Source organism: Tiliqua scincoides, chromosome 2, assembly GCF_035046505.1.
Source record: "Tiliqua scincoides isolate rTilSci1 chromosome 2, rTilSci1.hap2, whole genome shotgun sequence".
NCBI lineage: Eukaryota > Metazoa > Chordata > Lepidosauria > Squamata > Scincidae > Tiliqua > Tiliqua scincoides.
The window spans coordinates 178,969,272-178,992,765 of record NC_089822.1 but is presented as its reverse complement, the minus strand read 5'-3'; the positions used below and the strand labels follow the sequence as shown (position 1 = coordinate 178,992,765).

General features: G+C 44.3%; 1 protein-coding gene across 1 annotated transcript; it reads left to right on the top strand.

The window, feature by feature from the left end:
* Positions 1–1,482: 1,482 nt before the first annotated feature.
* Positions 1,483–23,293, top strand: STC2 (stanniocalcin 2). The gene is made up of 4 exons (XM_066614907.1): positions 1,483–1,708; positions 4,448–4,590; positions 10,648–10,859; positions 19,998–23,293. The coding sequence occupies exons 1-4, from the start codon at positions 1,558–1,560 to the stop codon at positions 20,383–20,385; spliced, it is 894 nt and encodes a 297-aa protein (XP_066471004.1). The 5' UTR covers positions 1,483–1,557; the 3' UTR covers positions 20,386–23,293.
* The last annotated feature ends 201 nt before the right edge of the window (positions 23,294–23,494 follow it).

The window sequence follows — 23,494 nt, the reverse complement described above, 5'->3', positions numbered from 1 at the left end:
GTGGGGCGAAGCACCCCACGAGCGCATCACCTGCTAGGCAGAGGCTTCCACCGCTGGCCAAAGGGGAGGGGAAAGAGGCTGTTGCAGACAGCTGCCGCCGCCGGACTGCTCAGCCGGAAGGCTCGAGGTGGGAATCCTGAGCGCACCACTGCACTTGGGGAAGGGAGGGCTCTTTACCCACAGTCCACGCCTCGATGCGGATGGATGTGCGGGGAAGGACCGGTCCTTGCATTCCAAAGGCACATGAGCCCGAGATGATGCAACTACTGCGGTGGGGTTGCACTGGGAAGGCTCTGCCTTCCTCCTTCCCCCCCCCCAAATCTGCAGGACCACATACTGAATACCCTGGAAATCCGGGGGAGGGGACTAGAGAAGGGTCAATACAAAGCAAGCTGATGGGGTTTTTGGCATTGGCAAAAGGGTCCAAAGAGTTTTCTTTTGGGGACGTGGGGAGAGGGCGGCGACCTGATTCTCAAAATGTTTCGGTCCAGTCCTAGTGCAGACGAGTGATTACTAGCCCGCGCCTATGTATGTCTACTCAGAAGTAAGTCCCATGATAGTCAACTGGGCTTACTCCCAGGAAAGTGTGACTAGGACTGCAACCTAAGGCGGGAATGATTCCAAATGTTGCATTTCCTTGTGGATTCCCCCCCGCGACCAAGAGGAATTCTAGCTGCCGCTTCCCCTCGAAAGCAATACGTGTAGATAGCAGCAAATTCGCGGGGCTGCCTCTGCTGCAGACACGGGCTCTGTCTGGATGCCCAAGCCTATGCATGTCTACTCAGAAGTAAGTCCCGTTATAGTCAATGGGGCTTACTCCTAGGAAAGTATGGATAGGATTGCAGCCTCTGAGCCCAAGCCTAGGCATGTCTACTCAGAAGAAAGTCCTATTATAGTCACTGGGGCTTACTCCCAGGAAAGTGTGGATAGGATTGTAGCCTTGGTTGCTGCTGAAAGTGTCTGCACGCAGCGCCCGCTGCCTTCGCTCCCCGTTGTGGTTTCATGGGGGGAGGGAGGAATGATTGCTGGTGCTTGACCAAATATATCTCAACCATCCTCAGGGAGGCGAGCTGACCCTCCTTTTGCAAGCTGCTACGCAGCGTGCTGGAGACCGGGGGGGGGGAAGCGAGCTTTGCCAAACTGCAAGCCCCTCCGTCCTCCCCACCTGCAGCCACTGGCCTTTGCAAGTGCCTGCGCGACGGCCTGCTTTTGCAACCTGCTGCTGCTCTGGGGAGAGACTTGGAGTGGCTGCCCGCCTAGTAGTGGCGCGCAGACCCCGCCCCCCGAACGTGGTGTCAGAGTGAACAAGAGGCTCGGGTTGGCGGGCCGCATCTGCTCGACTCCTTCATTCAAGTGACACCAGAGCTCCGAGGGATATTTGAGGCTGCCTCCGTTCCCTTTCCCGGGCACTGACTTCTCGCACTTGGAGCAGCGCTGGTGGCGCGCGCGCGCTCCCTGGCTGCTGGGGCTCTCGCTTGCCTGCCCGCCCACCTTCTTTTGCAAAGCCGCCGGCGGGGGGCGAGGCGCCCAGGTCGCTTGGGACTGGAAACCGGGACCATGTGCGCGGAGTGGGTAGGGAAGCTGGTGACCCTGGCGTTGGTCTTTGCAAGCCTTGACCCCGCGGTGGGCACAGAAGCCACCCACCCTCCGGAAGGTGCCCAAGACAGGGCTCCTCAGCAGAAAGGGCGACTGTCTTTGCAGAACACAGGTACGTGATGATGGGCTTGCAGGAGGAGCAGGCAGTTCTCCAAGTGCCGGCGAGAGACGCTGCCTTGGAGGGTGCGATGGGCGCGATCCTGTGTTTCTGTTACACGCCTGTGTATCCTGGATCATGAGCTGCTTTGGCGACAAGCAGAAATCCTGGAAGGACACAGTAGCGCTCTCTGCTCCTTTGGAAGTGCTCGCTGGCCGGCCAGCCAAGCAAGCACGTGTTCTCTCCCCCCCCCCCAGCCTAGAACTACACAGAGGAAGACGCCTAGCTGCGTTTCAATGCAAGCAATCCAAAGAAGCTCCTCACTAGTAGACTTAACTTAGTTGAGTGCGAAAAGTACACCAGGCGATACTTATGGTTTGAGCAGAATTCGTGCTTTCTCTCCTTTCCTAACGTTTTTTAATAACTGAGACTGCAATCCTATCCACACTTTCCTGGGAGTAAGCTCTCTTGACTATAATGGAACTTTATAAGTTTCTGGAGGAAAAATCCATTATGGGGTACAAGCCATGATGTGTATGTGCAACCTCCTGATTTTAGAAATGGACTATGTCAGAATGCCAGTGCAAGGGAGGGCACCAGGATGAGGTCTCTTGTTATCTGGTGTGCTCCCTGGGGCATTTGGTGGGCCGCTGTGAGATACAGGAAGCTGGACTAGATGGGCCTATGGCCTGATCCAGTGGGGCTGTCCTTATGTTCTTATGTTAACTTGCTTCTGAGTAGACATGCATAGGAGTGGCCTCCCTTGGAAGAGCCCAATTCTATGCAAGTCTATTCAGAAGTTAATCCCATTATAGTCAAGGGAGCTTACTCCCAAGTAAGTGTGAATAGGATTGCAGCCTAAGAGCACTGCACTGCCTTGCACGTGGTAAACTGCTTGCAAATGATTTTAAATCATTTCTGTCCAACGTTGCATATACGCAACAGGGATCAAATGTGTTCACCTGTGGGCTGGGACAAAAATGGGTTTAAATACGATTTCCCGCGGCAAAAGTCTGAAAGGAGAAGGGAAGTATTGCTAATTCTAGAGGATACTACCTGAGCACAGAATTTGCATTCGATGGAAAGGGAGCACTTAGGATATGCAAAGGTAAGTGCAGTATGTGGGTATGGAGCTGCTGCCTCTTCCTGCTAGAAGTGATGCAACTGATCGTGGAGGTTTCTCTCCTTCCTTATCTCCCTGCTTCTTAGTGATCTTGGTAACACAGTCTGTGTGTGCATAAGACAATGCACTGATCCCCCCCCCAAGAAAGGGCATGGCTGATTGGAAGAGCGCCCAAGCTTGCACTTCCATGCATCAGGCATTTATGGAAAAGAAACAGGGAGGTCATTCTCATCCTCCCCCCCACCTCCCCATCCCACTTTTTCACTGTAGCCGGCTGCTGCAAGCCTTTGATGAGGCACACGAGCAGGAATGCACGAATGCCCATTAGAGAACTGCCACATGTGAATCACAGCTCTGTGCAATTCTCAGCACGCCAAGGCCGGGACATGTGATCAGAACTGTTTGCATCCTACCCAACACCAACACAAGCACTACAGCTGGGCTCCTGGAACATCCCCCCTCTCACACACACAAACCTAGCTGTACACTTATACAACATCCGACAAAGAGCCCTTTTTTCTGTGTGCAGCTTTCCTTGTGTGTATCAAACACAATGCAATGAGCTTCCCTGGACGTAAGGGTTCAGAATCTCTCCATGGCTTTTCCAGATCCTTATCCAACCATTTCTGACACTTTAATTTGACTTTTTTTAAGAAAAGCCCTGCCTGTGTATTTGCAAAAATGTTTCTCTTTGCATAAGCCTGGCTTGTACTTGGCCTTTCTGACCAGCCAATTTTATTTTCTCTTAGTACTTATAAAGCCAAAAGAGCTTCCATTGCTCTAGGCAACAGGTCAAAGAAGGCAGGCTGGAAATACCTTTCAGTGGGTGATCAAATGTGCAGGAGAATATTCTATATCAGACACTAAAAAAACATGGTGTTTGCTTTAAAAACTGCAGTGTCTTTAGATCCCAGTTTCTCATCAGCCTCACAGTTTTTTTAAGTCGGGAAATTATTCCATATATTTTTTGATCTTATCTAATACTTGTGTTAAAGAAGTAAATTTTTAGAAATAATGTACAAAAGCTGAAAGAAAAACAGATTGAACTGGGTATCATATACATGAATGTAATGTCTGTTTCAACACAGTGATACTTATTTCCAAGTAAATGCAAAAACAGTTGGATTATAAAATGCAGCAAACATTGGCAGAAAGTAGTCAGCAATACAGCAGAAGAATATTACATTCTCAATTAGTTTTATTGGAAATGTTGTAGTTGATCAGTATTTTGGAGATGTTCTTGTATTAGCCATTGATTTAACTGTATGCTAGTCTTCAACACTTCTTCGAATCAGAAGACCAAGCAAATCGCTCCATAGATTTCTTCAGGTGCAATTTTCCTTTTGCCTTAAGATAGTCTGTAAGAATCAGGTATAGGTATTTCTTTGGTGAAAATAACTGTAATGAAAGTGGGGTGAGTTCAGTCTTGACTTTTATGGATCCTGTTTCCATAACATAACACTTGGGCCTAATTTTTATGCAAGCCACAGACCTGAATTTGTCTTGTGCACTTCCTTGCCTTCTCCTTTTGCTAACAGTACCATAATTTAAAGAAAGTAACTGTCTCCTCATCTGCCTTCCACTGTATGGTGCAGATTTAAAAATTGACTGTGATGGCTGTTCATTTTCAGCTGAAATCCAGCACTGTCTAGTCAGTGCTGGTGATGTGGGATGCAGCGTGTTTGAGTGCTTTGAAAACAACTCCTGTGAGATCAGAGGCTTACATGAGATCTGCATGACGTTCCTCCACAATGCTGGGAAATTTGATGCCCAGGTAAGCATAACAGCACCAAAAAGTACAGTATAGGCCCACATGCTGCTGATGTTGCAGAATTAAGTGCTTGGGTACATTTGGGGGGTGGTGATGTTTGTTAATTTAACTTCCTGTTTCCACTACAGATTAAAGAGTTCTGAACATGCTGGGGTGGGTGATATTAATAACACAAAATGTTATACATAAAGGGCCAGTTTGGATTATGCCACCCACTTGTCCTCCCAAATGTGAAACAATTTCACATTGTGTGTGTGTGTTGCACCCATCCCTCTATGCACTGTTTCACTGCTGCATAACCACTGAAGGGGTACAGGGAGCATCCAAGCTCCCAGCCACCCCCCAGCATAAATCACCCCATACTTTAAAAATACTAGTTGTATTTAAATTACTTGGGATGGGTTGGAATGTCATTGTCATCACTGTGTAATTAGGCCGCAGAGGGAAACAGTATACCAGGTGGAGGTAGAGGGGGCATGATTCAGTGAGACAGGTGATCTGATTTGAACAGACTCATACTCTTTAATTCCCTCCCAACACATGCAGTACAGATCCTCTTGAAACCCACCAGTTAAAGAAAGGTTCCAGACTATCTAGCTCTTTGAATGAGGCAATATAAAAGTGGTTGCTTGGAAGAATAACTTGCATCATTGAGGTTCATTACAGTGAGACTCTAAGCTAATATCCTTTCACATACTCTCCTTACTGACTGCTCAGTTGCTTGTTGAGTGTATGGAACAAAGGCTAGGTTGATATACATTCCGAGATACTACAGGTGGGCCTCTTTATCTGCGGATTTGCCCCATCGCAAATGCCAAACCCTTGGATTGCCCCCCCCCCCCCCGCAGACCTTCCACAAGCGACCAGAACCTTGTTGGGGTCTGAAAAATTGTGGATTTCGTTAACTGTGATTTTCATTATCCACGGGGGTCTGGGAACGGAACCCCTGTGGATAAAGAAGCTCCACCTGTATTTACTTCCCAGATATTTTTTGTAGTAGGTGAGAATTGCAGTTCAAATAAGTGATGAGCACTGGAGGCAGAGACAATGTTGTGGAGCAGCAGTTCCCATTGCCAAAGAGGCAAGCCGTTGTCAGTCTTCAGAACGACTTGTCTTTCCTTTAGTGGGAACTACAGTGTTAGCATCATCAAAAGACAGCTCTGGTTTTGTGTGTAGTTCTACCCCATACATATCATTTATTTGGATCACAGCCTAGGTTTGCAGAGCTCAAAATGTCTGGCCAGTGAACAGGGCTAGTCCATCACATGTTGATATTTGAGGCAAATAGAACCTTCTGCATGGTTATGTAATATATGATCATATTATTTACTAACAGCTTGCCATCCTTTAATGTTACCCCGAATCTGCTGCTTCAGACAGGAGACTTACTCTGCCTCCTGGGAAATACTGTTCGTGCCAACTAACCTTAAGGTCTTCATCCTGAACACACAACTTCTGCTGACATAATTAGAAACTGCCACACCCTTTGACTGGCATTGATATATGGTCTGCTAAAGTAGGATAATTTATTGTGAATGCCTTGATCACAAGGCTTTAATGTTAAAAATCTTTTTTTCTTAATTATGAATTTGAATGAATTGTGCTCATGTTTGGCACACTTTGTAGAACTTGTCAAATTAATTTCTGCAGGTGATATTAGTGTTAGGTGAGCTGCAAAGTCACTGTCAGAAAAAGTCATGGCTGCTGCTTTATTCAAATGAGCCTTTGGTTCCCTGCCAGTGTCTATGTACATTCCCTACCAAGTGTGTGGTATTAAATTTGCCCTCTTAATTTTCTCTCCAAACCATTTGTGCATCATTGAAGCATCCTGTTATTATGTATCACACAGCTACTCTTGCCATTTCAGTGAAGAGGGAAAGAGAACATTACAGTGGACCAGTGGCATTTAGCTTAAGTAGGCAGTTTACGTAGGAGAAAATTTATAAATACATACACTGAAGAGTTCAGCTCTAGTCGAGCAACACTTAGTGTGGTCAAAAGGGAAGCTTCTTTGCAGGCAAAGATGATAGGTTGGACTACAAGACTATCCTTTGCTTTGACTGGTTTTGAAAACAAAACTTCCTGGAGGTTTTTAGGCAGGTTTAGGAGGGTTTTTAGGTTTCCTGGAGGTTTTATTCAGTCATATAAGGATGTCTTCTTTCAAGTTAATGGGAATTAGTGATCCATTCCCTGCCTTTGAAACCACTTTAAAGAATCTCTGCCTTGGTCTTTTTTTTTTTAAACAATGATTTTTTTTTAATTTTTAAGAGAAATGTTCATTTTAGGTAACTGAATTCTTATTCAGGTCCACAGTATAATCACCCAAGTTGCCTTGTCAGTGCAACTCTAAGAGCCCAGTCCTATTCTTTCCCCCCTGCCCGCCAATGCAGTGGTACCAAAATAGCTACCACTGCATCCACTGGGGGAGCAGTTGCAGAAGTAGCCTCTGGGTAAGAGAACAATTATCCATGTGCACCTGCGCTGCAGGATTGGGTCCGGGAAGGAGGTTAGGATTTGGTGGCGACTGATGCCATTGCCCCCAAACCCACCCCCTTTCTTCCCAGTTTCCCCCCCATTCCACTATCCCCTCACACCCTCTCACCGACTTACCTGCTCCAGTGGGAGAGCTGAAGAGGGCAGTGGGAGAGCTGACAAGTGGGAGGGCAGGAAAACTTTTGCCTTCCCACCAGTGTCCCTAGCAGTGCACTACTGAGTGCGCTACCGGAGCAGTTTTTACAATGACGCTGACTGCTTTTCCTGCAATCAGTGCCAGTGGAAGAGGCATGACAACAGTCAGTCAGTGAATAGTTAGAACCCTGCTAGAACCCTGCTAACTGGTTAAGAGGCACTTTTTCAAGTGGGTGCTCCTCTTTTATTTAGCAGGGGGAGAGTAACTGGCCCACCTCACCCCAGCAGTGTCTTTTCTAGTGGCTGTCTGCTGGTGTTGCATCTTTTTAGATTGTGAGCCCTTTTGGGACAGGGAGCCATTAGATATTTGATTTTCTCTGTAAACCGCTTTGTGAACTTTTAGTTGAAAAGCGGTATATAAATACTGTTGTTGTTGTTGTTGTTGAATGTAGGATTGAGCCGTAAGTATGAATAATCCTGTATATTCAAATGTTACTTGAATATATCTAATGTCCACGCAGGATTTCCCCTTTAATAAGATTGCACTGCACCATTCCTACTATTGTTGAAACTAATTCTACATATAAATTTTTACAATTACAAAAGATAATTGTGGGATATTTGAGCACTAATCAGCAAAAAAAATTATCTTTCCCCCCATAAGATGCACTGTTAACAGACAAGAATTGGTTTCATCCAGCTTATTTCTGTTACACAAAAGAAGACCAAATAAAGGAGTCATAGCCATTGTAGTCACCTTGAGTTATGCTCCTGTGAAACCTGAGTGGAAATAAGCAGGACCATTTGCCTCATGGTGCACTCATCGTTAAATGCTCATTGGCAGAGGAGACCTGAAGTTTTAAAGAATGGGAGGAATGCAGGAGTTTTGCCAGCTGCCTGTCATTCAACAAGAAGAGGATCTGACCAATTGTCCAGGGAATTGTAGCACATCATTGAAGCATGACTGACTTTTGGCCATGATGGTGAAAAGGAGGTGGAATAGGGATGAGGGATCATTTAGAACTTTTTTCCCCATGTGTTATCTGCAGGACATGAACACTTATCTCGGAGTATATTATTCGAACATTGTGTGTGTCTTTTTCCTCACCTTCCTAGTTGTTTCAGTTTTAAGCTTCCCAAAAACACATTCTCAGCAGTGTCCCCTGGTGTTACAATGCAGCTGAGAGTCTTACTTTTAGCACTGAATCAATCTTTTGATTGACTTTAATAAATAGGGAGAAAAAGAAAGCAGGAAGAAAATTTCTTTATCCCTCTCCTAAACTTGATCTGACTTTATTCATGATATACCGTATTTAAAAAAGGATCTTCTTTTGCATTGCTGAAGATTCAAACCACATACAGTACGGCATGAGTTCATAATGGGGAAGGCCAGAGAGTTCTGTAGGGGATTTTAAGCCCTACAATTAAAAGACCTGCTTAACCTGCTCTGGCTTCTAAGGCCCAGTCTACACAGGTAGCAGAATGAGGTGGTAGAATGCTGAGGCAGCAAAATGAACTGTACCACTTTACAGGTGGGGAGTCACATTTATCAGCACTCTCCTCCCTAAGCAGCTCCCTGCACTCAGAAAACTAGCGTGACAGGGATCAGACCGGCCTTGAACCTTTTTCTCTGGTGTGCTAGTTTTTCATTTGGTTGGGAGGTTTTTATGGGGAGGATAATTTAAAAATGGTATAACCCATCTGAGGTTGTATAGTCTGTTCCACTGCCTCAGAATTTTTTGATGCCTCATTTTGCTCTCTTTTTCGGCATTCTCTAAGCATTGCTGTGTTCTTTCATGCCCATCACAGCCTTAACAACAAGAAACTTGCTTGAAACGAAGTAGGTTGAAATTCTTGGGATCCCGAGTTCTGCATCTGGGTCTAGCTTCTTGCTGCTCAGGGAAGCACACAATAATGTGCATGTTCTGTGATCACACTGCACAACAGCAGAAGTCCAGAGTGAGCACTACCTAGGTTTGGCATCCTTTGAAGGAGAGGTTTATGGTGTTTTTATAATTAGGTATTTGATTTATTTACATGTGAATGAATGAGCACTTCTGCAAGGCAACAAATCTACCACCTCACATCAGTTCCCCGCAAAGAGGTCCTGCACCCACTGGGTGCCTTCAGCTCAGTCTCGTTTCTTTCTTCTTTTGTCCTTTGAGACATATTAGCCACTTCTCCTAAACTGATGGCGACATTAAAAGAGCCCAGCTGAATCAGGCCAAATGGCCCAGCTTCCTGTATGTTACAGTGGCCCACCAGATGCCTCAGGGAGCACTCAAGACAACAAGATACTCATGTCATGTTGCCATTCACTTGCATCCTTAAGAGATTGCTACTTTCAAAACCAGGAGGATGCGTATATCCATCATGGCTTGTAATTTGTGATGGACTTTTCCTCCATAAATCTGTCCAGTCCCCTTTTAGAGGCATCTAGGCAAAGTGCCTTCCTCACACCCTGTGATAAGGCGTTCCACAGATTAAATACACAATGCCTACTGGAGGATCCTCCTAGAGTGCTAGCCATCAGAGCTTGGTGACAAAATAAGCCAGTAATCTCCCTTACAAAAGAAATGGCAAGACCATAGCCGGGACAGTACACGTAGCACCACTTTAGCAAAATCATTTCCAGCGTACTTGTATGGTTAATGATTTTAACAAAGAGGTGCATCTTTCAAGACTGCATTGATGTTTGCAGGTATAATTCTAGGTTTGTTTGTTTATTTTCCCTGTTAGCATCTCATATTGCAGTTGCCAATTCTTTGGGAATACTTGAATTATAGGGCTGGGTATCAGGGGTCAAGGAAAAGATGGGGGTGGACTATGGCTCTTTTCTGCGTTATCTTACTATTACCCCCTCTTCCAGTGTCTGTCAACTATTCTTCAACAATAAGGGGATATAATTCCATGTTTTTAAAAAGCCACCAGTACATGCTATCCATGGTAGCCATTTCCCATGAATAAAGCATTGTGGGTATGAACTAATAACAGTGAAAAACACATATAAGCAAACACAGTGAGCAAGTGGGCCCTCAGAAGCTGCATTTCCAATAAACAGCCAGGAATCCATTTCAGACTTTGTAGATGCCGCATTAGGGCACCTGAAAACACTTCCACACAACATGGCAGCACCTCTGTACAGGGAAAACAACAGCTGTATCTATCCTAGCCCATAGACAGCCTCCAAACTTTCAACATAAATTCCATCTTGGTAGTCATGGGCATGAAGACTTGCTAAAAAGGCAGTGCATGAGATGAGTAGCTTGGAAGTGTCGCACAACCCATGAAGCTACTGTTGTGCACAAATGTTTCTAGCAGCCCTTATATTACTTGGAAAGCTTCATTCAAACAAGGTGGTAACTCCGGTTGTTAGTCATTCTTCAAAAAACTCAGCTCATTCAGTATGTTTTTTTTTCTCCTTTTTTTCAGGGAAAATCTTTCATTAAAGATGCTCTGAGATGCAAGGCGCATGCCTTACGGCACAAGTTCAGCTGTATCAGTCGCAAGTGCCCTGCCATCAAAGAGATGGTGCTCCAGTTGCAGCGAGAGTGTTACCAGAAGCATGACCTCTGCTCTGCAGCCAAGGAGAATGTTCAGGTCATTGTGGAGATGATTCACTTCAAGGACCTACTACAGCATGAGTAAGTTAGCATCTTACAGAGCTTGGGGTTACAGTGAGATTCAGGAGGAAAACTCACGTTGGGAGCTGAAGAACACCAATACCCCAGTAGTGAAAATCCTGCAGATCTGTGCCCAGGTGGAAATACAAACTCTCCAGTTTTACTGATCCTTTAAAATTATGTTGAATTAGTGAAAATAGCTGTGGTGCTATTTCTAAACTGCTGGTAGCATTCAGTATGCAATGAGGCAGGAAGAATGGGCTCTGTACAGTTGGACTGCATAGCCATGTTAGTCTTATGGCTGCCAGAGCCAAGCGGGACAAAAGACTGTCATTCCAGCTGTTAAGAAACCCTATGTGTAAAACAGATGTGGCATTGCAAAAAAGTTGGCAACTAAATTTCCCTGCTTTGGAGCTTTTCTCGGGCTGCCATTCCCAGACCTTGGGTGTACTTGTGAGATGTGAGAGCAGATTCCCACATTACAGTGGACGTAGGTATGTGGAATTAAGCATATGTCTACTTCTCCCTCATATGTGCAGTGACTACACATCTGTTTTTCCACGTGCATAACACGTGTACTGTGTGGCACTTGCCTCATTTCCAGCATGTATTTCCTTGGTGTACATACAACAGGGATGAAAAGATACGTGGTTACCTTCATATTGCAGTGCAGAGGTGGGTGCACAGTAGAGTGTTCACATACACTTCCTTCTACTGTAGTATGTGATCTGGTCCCGAGTCTTGTTTTGTAAACTGTTACAGATTTCATGTGTAACCTTAGATTAGACTGCTAGGCTCTTTGCCTATCAAATTACACTCTTGGACCAGTACTAGTTGCCTTCAAATACTAGTTGTTCACATAATTTCCAGGTTTGCTAACATTATAAATGTAACTTAGCTCTTCATAGCTATCCAGAAGGAGAGCATTCGAATTCTCCTAACACCAATTTTATCATGGAGTATAAGAAATGTGTAGTATAGTAAGAGCATAGAAAATAAATGCTAGTGAGTACAGTGGGCCCTCCGTGTCTTCGGGGGTTTGGTTCCTGGACCCAATGCAGATACCAAAATCCATGGATCAGGGGTGTCAAACATAAGGCCCGGGTGCTGGATGTGACCCGCGGAAGCTTTTTGTCCGGCCCTCAGGCACTCAGCTGCTGAGCCGTGTTGAGGTGTTACTGCTGAAAGAGCAGCCCACTTGAAAATTGAGCTCTCCTATATCTTGAATATGATCAAGATATGTATATTTTCTCTTCTGTCATTTGCAGCTAATGTTCCCAAGTGAGGAAAAGTACTTATTTTTGGTCATGACCTGTTTAATGACATCACTTTCGGCCCTCAGCTGGCATCATGAATGCTATTCAGCCCTCTGTATGAAATTAGTTTGACACCCCAGCGATGGTCACATCCTGTTCCAGTGTATATGGAGGGCCAACTAGAAGGGAAGGGGACAAGCAGATCATCGCAGGGGCCCCCGACAAAATTCACTTGCTTCTAGCTGGGTCAGAGCAGCTGCTGCCATCCTGAGGAGGAGAGGGTCTGTAAGGAAGGTGAGCAGAAAGGCAGAGGGCTCCACTCCTGCTGCTGTTGCCCTCCACCTTCCCTTTGCTTTTCCTTTATGGAGAGCAACGGCTACAGGTGCAGAGATGGCATGCAGAAAGTAGAGGGTTTGGTGGAAGGACCACAGACAGCAGGCGTAGCGTGCAGAGTCTCAGGAGCAGCTGCCAGTTATCTTAGGGCCCGTGGCTCACAGCCAACCTGGTTGAGGAACCCTCGCACTCCAGCTGGCCTTGCTCGTTGATGTTGCTGAAGAGGAAGCTGGCCAGGAAGAGGTTCCTACAGCGGCTGCTCTCCGTAAAGGGAAAGCAAAGAGCAGGTGGAAGGCAGCATCTGCAGAAGACTCTCCTTGGCCAGTTTCTGCTTTGACAACATCAACAAGCAAGGCCTGCTGGAGGGCAAATGGGTGCAAAACATTTTTCCATGTTTTAAGTTGAGGGGATCAATAATGGTATTGTGTATTACTGATTAGCCATCTCTCTTCCTACTTGAGTTGCTGCAGAATTCTTTTAAGTAAATAAATTTGGAGATTTTTCTGAGGAGCAGATTTTGAGTATTAATTTTTTTTAAAAAAATTTCTAGTCCTCACCATAAGCAATAATGTAAACTGCAATGTAGAACAGGGGTGGGCAGAAGGTAAATCAGGATCTAGTGGTATACCTCTAGGAGATTAGCAGTAGATCCCAAAATTTCTGACTCCCAATTGCTTAACAATAGCATCTGTTAACCTCCCTCCCACGTTGGCCTGCTGAATAAAGAAAGCCAGTGGCGGGAAATGAGACACCAAAATGGATTTTTGTATGAAAAAGTTTGTAAAATCAGTTCTAATACTGAAAACAACATCCCTGCATTGAGCTTGTGTTTTCAAGGCATCCTTTTCCTTAATTCTAAGCGTTCTCCCCACGCCACACTTATTTTGTATCAGGGTCAGGTTCATAGATCTGGTTTCCAGTAAGAAATGAAGTTGTTCTAGGAGTTATATCAATTTCACCCTGTATGCCTTTTCAGTTTCATTTAAGGCATTGACCCTTAATGTGACCTATGCACATTTTACTTGCATTTTGAGCAACAGGTCTTACTCCTAAGAAAGTCTGCACAGAAATGTAGCTGCATAGTATAGATTTGCATAGTATATCATGGATTCAGATATTGTTTTGAGGAGTGAGGTCGAGAACATGTTAGATTGTAGTAGCATGCTGAAAGTGTGGTAATAAAGAAATCCATCAAGGGTTGGACCTCTTTAGGCAGCTTAGGACCCAGTTTTATCCAGCTTTCCAGCACTGATGCATCCATGCCAATGGGGTGTGTACCACATCCTGTGGTGGGGTGCAGTCATGGAAGCTTCCTCAGTGTAAGGGAACTTCTGTTTCCTTACCTCTGGGCTGTATCAGTGCTGGAAAGTTGGATAGGACTGGGCCCTTAGTTTCAATGTGACAACTGCTAAAAATCACCTTGCAATGGAAAAAAAATCCAGTTGTCTAAGACAATTCTAAATTTTCAGACCAAATTCAGAACTCTACCAATACTGCATAATAGACTCTCTCTGCATGACCCATGCATAGCATGCACGACCCAGATTATGGAAATACTCCTTGCTCTTAAAGAATATTTAAGCTGGACTAGTTGTACCTGAGTCTGATCCAGCAGGGCTCTTCTTATGTTCTTAATATTATAGCTGTCTGGTGACTTCCTTGTGACTTCAGGCCTATTCATATATTTGGAATCTGCTCTCATAGTTGCAAGTCTTGCCAATTATGCATTTTTCTTACCCCAAAAACAGGAGAGCAGTGTGCTACTAGGCAACTGCATGAGTATTTATAGTAGGAGTATACTCCTTCGTCATCCAAGAAATTAAGATCATATGGACAGTTGTGCACCATGATGTTTCCTTTGCAAGTCACTACAACTGTTGGCACTTGGAAAACATAATCTCCAAATTTCATGGCTGTAAGTTGTGCTTCGTGTCCAAAATATCTTGCATAGTAGTTTAGGCAGTGGTTGAAGTGCAGAAATCTATCACATTGGATCAGTTTTGAATACACAATCATGGTTAGGGAAAATAGCTGCTGGAAGATTTGGATGTCAACACCAATGATGTTCCTGCCAATACACATTCATTTATGACAGTTAATCTGCTGTGCATCATTTTTTATAGGAAAAGAATTCTTTCTGTTACCAATCCCCAAATCCCCTCCTCATCTCTAACCTTTTCTTCCTATTTATTAGTGAAGGGATGCCACATGCTTAGCAATTGTCTTCTCACATAGAATTACTATTTCCTAGTGCAAAGATGTCAAACTCATTTCATACAGAGGGCCAAAGTTAGCATTCATGGTGCCTGCTAAGGGCCAGAAGTGACATCATTAAGCAGATGACAGCCAGGATAAGCACTTTATTCTCACATAGAAACTCATTAGCTGCAAAAAATAGAAGACAAAATGGGCAAGTCTTGATCATAATTTCAAGATATGAGAGAGCCCAGTTATCATGCTGGGAGAGTCCAGTTCTAACAGGGGCCAGATAAGTTGCTTCCAGGGGTTGCATCTGACCAACAGGCCTTATGTTTGATACCCGTCTTAGAGAGTATTTCTTAGAAGGTGTTACTACCAATGAAATGCTCACACAAGATGCCATATGAACTTATGGTTAACTTGTGCTCTGATAGTGATATGATCTCATTTCTCACATAACCAAGGATTTGGGCCAGCCAGAAAATCTTCTGCACAGATTGCACAATGGTCTACACGTGGTATGAGTTTATTCAGGTGCCCAAACAAAGGAGGAAAAACATGGGCTCTCTTTTCTGTCTAGAGGAAGACTGGTAGTTTCTGAAAAGCTCAGCTTTAACTTATTGTAGACCAGGGGTGCTCACACTTTTTTGGCTCGAGAGCTACTTTGAAACCCAGCAAGGCCCGGAGATCTACCAGAGTTTTTTTTACAATGTTCGCGCCATCATAACATATAACATTTATGTGTACAATGTATGTTGGTGTACCTTGAGCCCCACTGAGTGTAACAGGACTTACTCCTGAGTAGACATGCCTAGGATTAGGCTGTGAGGCTGCAATCCTAGCCACACTTACCTGGGAGTAAGCCCCATTGAGTACAATGGGCCTTACTCCTGGTGTTTCCTCCCAGAGGCACCTGAAGGGGGGGGGGTCGGCACTCCGCGATCTACTCATTTTGCTTCGCGATCTACTGGTAGATCGCAATCCACCTATTGAGCACCCCTGTTGTAGACACTCGCCTATAAGGTGATCTCACAGATAAGGCGAAGGCAGGTTTTCAACCAAAAATCATGGAATGCTCCATGACCTTCAGATAAGTCTGGGGGTAAAAGTCAGGGAAAGGTGCTTGTGAGGAAGAGCTGTAGCTTGCCCAAGAGCCTGATTGAAAGGAGGGAAAGAATCTGAACCTCGCCACTGTTTTTGAAGACGTTAACAAGGTGCTTATGTAGTACTGTGTGCCACTCCCCCTTCTGTGCAATGGAACAGCCCAGAGCAAGGGAGGAAGTGAGGGGAATTTTTCCAATCTGTAGTTGTGCTGACTATGTAGATGACAGGCTTTAAGAACTGAGTGCCCAATCCTATCCTGTTTTCCAGTGCCGGCACAGCTGTGCCAATGGGGCGTGCATTGCATCCTGTGGTGGGGAGGCAGTCACAGCAGCCTTCTCAAGGTCAGGGAATGTTTGTTCCCTTACCTCGGGCTGCATTGCGTCTGTGCCGGTGCTGGAAAGTTGGATAGGATGGGCCCTCAGACAGATTCTAAGGAATATTTTCAGTTCATGTCTGGCATTGGCCAAGCCTGTTGGATGTCATCAACACACTGTTGCAAACCAAGAGCATGACCTGTAGCACACCAAACTCTCTCCTGCAACTGCTCATTGCAGGTAGTGGTCTACAATACAGCATCCCATTTAGCAACCAGCCAGATGCAGTTTTATTTGATTGTGTATTTTGTGGAAGGATTTCGTATTTTGTGGATTTTGTATTTTGTGGAAGGATTGTGTATTTTGTGGAAGGAACCCCACAAGAATTTGAAAGACATGTTCCTTATCTTAATCAGCATGCTACAGAAGTTTACCTGCTATGCTAAGGCAGAATGATTCAAACAGTATTGCTTGACGGAGAAACATAATGTGGGTCACACCTGACCTATCCGTCTGTATTTAAATTATTTGAGTCATAGCCTTCATGAATGATGCAACATTCATCACCCGTTTCATTTTCTTTTTCAATGAAAAGTCATGCACAATAAAAGCTAAGCAAAGCCCTGCTGGATCAGGCCAAAGACCTATCTAGTCCAGCATCCTGTTTCCCTCAGTGGTCCACCAGCTGCCTCTGGGCAACCAACATGCAGGAGAAAAATGCACCCTTCTCTTCTGTCATTGCTGCAACTGGAATTTGGAGGCACACTGCCACTGAACCCTGACATAAGGCATAACCATCATGACTAGTAGACTTGATAGAGCTGTCCTCCGTGCATTTGTCTAATTTCCTTTTAAAAGCATCCGAGCTACAACCATCCAAACATATTGTGGCAGCTAAGTCTATAGGTTAATTATGTGCTAAAAAAAAAAAAGTGCTTCCTTTTGACCTAAGTGTCCTGTCAGTCAGTTTCATTCAATGATGCTTCCCCCCCCCCAATTCTAGTATTGTGAGAGAAGGAGAAAAGCTTCTCTGTATCCACTCTATCCACACCATGAACAGTTTTATCTCGCAGCCTAATCCGATCATATATTTACTACAGTGGAACTCATGTCCTGTTGTTGCAAATGCAGTGGCACCCCGTAAATGGTACACTGCTGCTGACTGCAAGGAGTCAGCTGCAGAAGCAACTGACGGCTCCCCATGCACACCAGTGTCCCACCAGAGCCATACTGGAGGAGGTAAAACAGTAGAGGGACAGGTCATGGGAGGTTCAGAGGAGGGAGAACAGGGACGAGCAGACTGGAGGGGGTGAATCTCAGCAGCAAAGGTGCATGCTGGATCCTATCCCCGATTTACTAAACTGTACCATCTCCTTTCCATTCCTCTGACTCACATCAGTTACATAGCTGGCGTGGGTCCAAGGAGAACATAGGCAATTAGGTGACCTACCAGGAGGTAAGTAAAAAGGTTTTACTTACGTCTCTCTGGCTGTCTGGTCACCACCCCCTCCTTCCATAGCATGCAGCAGGCGCTCCAGCAGTACAGCTGCATGCTGTGGAGTGGTGGGGGATAAGATTGGGTTGTAGTGTCAAGTCACCCTTTAATCACCTTAATCAAGCTATAAAGCTCCAAACATTCCAAATTTTCCCCTTAAGGAAGGTGCTCCAGTCTCCCTGATCATTTTGCTTGCCCTCTTTTGCACCAGTTCCAGCTTCACAATATCTCTCTCAAGGTATAACAGTATACAGTATTTCAAACATGGCAACACCTTAGGTTTGTATAGGGCCATTATGGTATCGGCTACCTTACAGCCCAGTCCTACCTAACCCCACACGGTGATGCAGCAGTGCTGGCAAAGAATTCATTGGCATGTTCGTTTTTTCTAAGAGTAGTTATAAAATCACTGACAATTCTGCAGAATATATTAAGCATGCTCAGAAGTGTCAGTAATATTTATGCAGTTACAGTATCCTTTTTTGGTAGTGACTGCAATACATTCAGTGACAGGGAAAAGGCTCACATTCTCAAAGCACAATTGGTAAGAAGGTAGCAATCTGTTTTACCAAATAACAGGGCCAAATACGAACAGTCACGGGTGAAAATAATTGAGTTATGAGGCACTAAATACAAAAGCAAAAATGAAGCTTGGTATTGTTTTCCCCACCGTTGATAATCTTCTGTCAAGACTATAAACCTGTGGTCACAATTATGCATTTACCTCACAGATCTGGTCTGAGCCAACCCAGCAAGTCCATGTTGTGGTTTCTAACAAATCCACAATTTAGGGCCCAATCCTATCTATTTTTCCAGCACCAGTGCAGGTACAAGGGAACAAATGTTCCCATACCTTAAGGAGGCCTCTGTGACTGCCTCCCCACCACAGGATGCAATGCATGCCCCAATGGCACAGCTGCACTGGCACTGGAAAATTGGATAGGATTGGGCCCTCAGCGCACTAATTGGCTGCCTTTCTCTAAGAAATATGTTCCCTATTAGGGTAGAGCTAAACATTGAGTTCTTCTCCTCTGTAATGTGTTCTGCAACTTTCCTTGATTTTATTGCTGTGGGCTAGTGGCTGTTGACCTGCTTCCCCTACATCAGTGATGTAGAATGCAGTTGTGGAAATGCAGCACAATGACATCAAAATAATGATAGAATGACAGCATTTTAACCATCCTCAGAGATAGATCCACAGTTAGATACTGTCTGAGAACAAATACTGTCTGAATCACTGTCTGAGAACAGTAAGGCTCTCATAGTATAGATGACTCCTAAAACTGATAGGGAAAAAAAATTATCATGACCATTGGTGGAACTGGTTCCCATATCTTAGAGCTGTGGTTTTCAAACTCTCCAGGAGTTTGAAAAGCGCAGTAAGTCCTTGCAGGGGTGGGAGGGGGAAGGCAGCGGGGGCAGGGGGAAGGCAGGATCACACCGCTCAGGGGGAGCTGCAGGGACTGGGATGCACTCACCAATCCCTACAGCATCAGAGTGGGGCACGATTGCTCTATTTTCACTTCAAACCAGCTGGGGAGCCCTGCAGGCACTCGCGCAGGGCTCCCCACACACCCAGGATGTGCATCCCAGTCCCTGCAGCCCTCCTGAGCAGCGTGATCCTGGGGATTGCATTGCTGCCTTCCCCCCTGCCCCTGCTTCCGTCCCTTAAGGGGGCAGAGGCCAGGGCCCTCAGGCTGGGGCATCGCAATGCCCCAGTCTGAATACCACTTAGAGCCTAATTCTGTCCAACTTTCCAGTGCCATTGCAGCCTCAAAGTAAGGAGCTTACCTTGAGGAGGCCTCCAAGACTGCCCCCACCACCGGTTGCAGCGTACGCCCCACAGCTGCATCAGTATTGGAAAGTTGGATGAGATTGGGCTCATACATACCAGGTTCGCATAACATACTAACCAGAACCTACCCAAACTAAGCAGCAGGTTTCTTTCAAATATAATTGATTATGATTACTGGGTGAGAGGCAATGGCTTTATGTATCCTTAGTAGAAGGGCTGCATCAGAACACAGGTCAACTGCCTTAGGACTTAAGGAATCATGTTTCAAAGATATGATGATACACATAATACTAGTAGGTATCTAAGGGCACAATCCTAACAAGGTCTATGCAGAAGTAAGTTCTATTTTGTTCAATAAGGCTTACTCTCAGGAAAGTGTGATTAAGATTGCAACCCAAATCTGTTTGATTTCAACAAGTACCATGCTTATACCTCTGGATATGCCTGTGTTTTCCAAATGTCAAGTGAAGTCACCCTGTACACTCCAACAAAATTTGAACGCTGGTGGACTGATATCTCACAAGTCTGATTGCATTAATGGAATTGTGTTGATCTAAGCAAGGGATCAATTGTGCCAATCAAAACAGCCACCCACTTTTTCATTAATATATGACCTACCCGTCTTGCGTAACCTTCTTCCATTCTTTGATTTTTTCCCCTTAGACCCTATGTCGACTTAGTGAACATCCTGCTGACTTGCGGAGAGGAAGTCAAAGAGGCCATCACACAGAGTGTCCAGTCTCAGTGTGAACAGAACTGGGGGAGTCTTTGTTCCATCCTGAGTTTCTGCACTTCAGTCTCGCACGGGGAATCCACCATGGAGCCTGAGAGGAAGCCAAATGAAATCTCCAGATCCTCAGTTAGCCAGGAGGACATTGTAGTCAATCCTGAATCTGATGCCAGAGAGAGCTCTCAAAGCACCAGAGGAGGAGGCAGGCTTCCTATGAATGCCCACACTCGCACTAGAGCTGGAGGCCACAATTCCAAAGCAGCCCATGGGATCGTTGAACAGGCAGATGAACTGTCTGACTTCTCTGATATCCGAAGGTGAAAGGAGGATACAGCCCTTCCTTCCCTCTCCACCAGAAACTTCTTCCATTGAGTCCATCTTCTTATCTAGGGGCATTCCAAAATATTTACAATATAGAAGGGTGGTGTCAGGCACAGGGCATTGTGGGATATGTGACAGTAAGTGTATGTATTATAAGTAACAGAAGAAAAGCAATGGTATTGGTTATTGATTGTATCTAGCAAATTCAAAGTGTAGGTGCAACAAGATGTCTTCATTTACATTTTCATCTCTTAGAAAGGAGGAAAAATTGAAAGCAGGTGGGGGGCAGGGTGTTGTTAAGAATAGATTATGAACTTGTCTGAATTTTCATTGTCCACTAGCAGCTTGAAACTACACCAGGTTCGGCATTTAGTTTCAGGGCAGAAAATAATCCAATCTCCACTCTGTCTGAGGTAACAAATGACCCAAATGGACTGCTGAGACACTTGAAAGGAAATGAACATACAGAGTATTTGCATAGTGGGCCTTACGATTGCTAGTGAAGTAATTTCTCTGAGCCATTGTTCCTGTCTAGGTGACACCACCTGCCTGCAGTGTCCCATGTGTTAATTTGTGTGGATCACTGTTGTCCTTTCCTCCATATTACACCAGTTTCTCTGGGAAATTCATTGATTGCATAACTTGTTTTTGGACAAAGCAATTGGACAGTTAAAAAAAAATTTTTTTTGCTAGTCCAATAATAATACTTACCCCTTTTTTCAACAGAGCTTCAAAGATCTCTCTGATTTTTTTCTGACTGACATGAGATTCCTAAATAAGACGTGAATGCCCCACCAAGATTTACTAAGGCCGGGGGGGGGGGTGATTTTCTTTTTTTTTTTTAGTCTTGATGGAAAATCTCTTCCTTTCTTTCTCTAGCTGAAGTCTAGGACCACAAAGATGGTAGGGTTGCAGCAACTCATTATTCTAAATCTGACTGTGAAGTGCCAAAGAAATTATGTTGTGAACAAGGATATCCCAAGTCCTATGTGGTGATTTAATCTGGTCAATAGTTTGAAGTAAAGTTTAGTCTTTTCCAGGACCCCATTGCTAAATGCATTTTCTTGGAAATAAGTTCCATTTATTTCAGTGGAACTTGCTTCCAGTAAGTGCGCTTTAGATTGCAACTCCCAAGGTCCAGAAATAATATGCTACACTCCATATCTGCCTTTCAGTATCTCTGTTCCTCATTAACAAAGATCATTTATGATGTTACACCAGGGCTGGTCCCTCTATAAGGCCAAGGCAGGCACTTCAGGCAGAAGATTGGCAAGGGGCTCCTACCTCCTTGCGTCTTCTCACCTCCACTGTCCTTTGTCCTCTTCCCTCCATGTGCTGGATTTGAAAAAGGAGATGGGGATAGAGGAGAGTGGGTACAACTTGCTCTAACACCCTGCTCATCTCTTCTTTTTCCAGTCTAGGAAATGGGAGAAGTGGAGGCTGGCACATCACCAGATAAGGGGGAGCCATATTTGGCACAGGAGCAACTTGAAGTTTTGGGTCAGCCCTGTACTATGTTTTGAGATATCATTGGGAGGAAAGAACAGTGGCAGATCATGTATCTTAAGTGTTTGGATAGCAGCAGTAAAAAAAAAAAAAAATTTCTGATAGTATCACTGCATCAGAAAGCAGTTTCATAGATAGAAATCCCAGTCCAGAAGCTTCTTATATACAAGCCTTTCCCCTGTGCAAAGGCTTCCCCAGTCAGTGCACTGTTAGGAAAGCTCTGCATTTTTCCCCATTGCGTATGCAGAACCATCCATGGTGCTGCACTGACTGGGTAACCTATCCTCTTTGTGGGGAGAGGCAACATGATCCAAGCTCTTGATAAAAGTGGTGAGAATAAGGCTATACAAACAAGATAACTGTACGGACTACCAAGCACTTTTGTATACTTTGTCTAAGGATAATTTTTGTGACTGAGCACTTTCAAATGGGGTGCTTAATCTGGGATTGTCACACTTTTTTTATAGGGGGTTCACCTGACATGACCCATTGGTAGTCTACCCATCTTTTCTTGGTGTTTAAATTGTTACATTTATTAATGGGGAAAATGCAAATTGGCAATGCTATTCTGTCTAAAGTGTGTGTGGGGGGTGTTAATTAATCTACTGTGTCCCAAAAATATGTTTATATCTATTTCAGTGTGGAAGGAACATTGCAAATGACCCATGTTTAGTGGTGGATACAATAACAATTCTACAGCTCCCACTGAAGTAACTAAACAGATGCAGAGGGGTGTATGGGCCTAGCGAATCTAAAATTTGCTTTCAAAACTATCTGACTGGAGGAATAGTTGTGACCACCTCACTATACCATTGGCAAACAGATCAAAACAGAAGATGATGTGCTTGCAAGCCCATATGCTTATTTCACTCTTGTCAGATCTCCTGTTATAGGTCTGAATTACTTTTGGGAACCAAAACACACATCCCAGTGAATGTTTCTAGTCAACACATCACTCAATGTGCATATCATTTTATCTTCATTCATTCTAGGGAGGTCAATATCTTGTTCCCTTTTAGCTTAAAGCAAAGGAAAGTTGGGTTTTTTCAAGGGCTAGGAGAGTTGCATATGGCCTAATTTTTTTCTCTGTGCAAATTGGATGAATGTGTTCACCTACTGATTCCACATATTCTTTTATTGTAAATATTTAACATTCTATTTATTATAGTGTCTCCATTTAAAAAAAAAATCTGAGCACTGCTGGCTAAGGTAATTTAAATATATGTCAGGACCTGTGTTGTATATATTCATGCCACTAGTACATTTTTTTGTTATTGTTTAAAGCAAGGAAAATATAATTTTATACGTTCCATAATGTTATTGACAGCATAAATCATTTATTTATTGTTACCTTTCTAACAGATAAGTGCATTTAACCTGATAGTTCTATCAAGACATCTGTATAGCCTTCTTTGAAAATTTAAAATAAATAAAAAATATCAGCTGTCTACTAAAGTTGTTCATCATGTCTTTGCTAACATATTTTTCACTTCCTGATCACAGAATATTTTAGCTTAAAATCTGGAATGATACCATCAAAGGAAAGCATTTTAAAATCCTGTTGATTTCAGTTGAGAATTAGCAATGTGATCAACAACTCAAT

Excerpts from the sequence above, each read along its gene's own strand:
- STC2 (XM_066614907.1), top strand. The coding sequence starts at position 1,558 with ATGTGCGCGGAGTGGGTAGGGAAGCTGGTGACCCTGGCGTTGGTCTTT. Across the intron at positions 4,591-10,647 it reads CTGGGAAATTTGATGCCCAG|GGAAAATCTTTCATTAAAGA; the intron begins GTAAGCATAACA and ends CCTTTTTTTCAG. Across the intron at positions 10,860-19,997 it reads AAGGACCTACTACAGCATGA|ACCCTATGTCGACTTAGTGA; the intron begins GTAAGTTAGCAT and ends TTTTCCCCTTAG.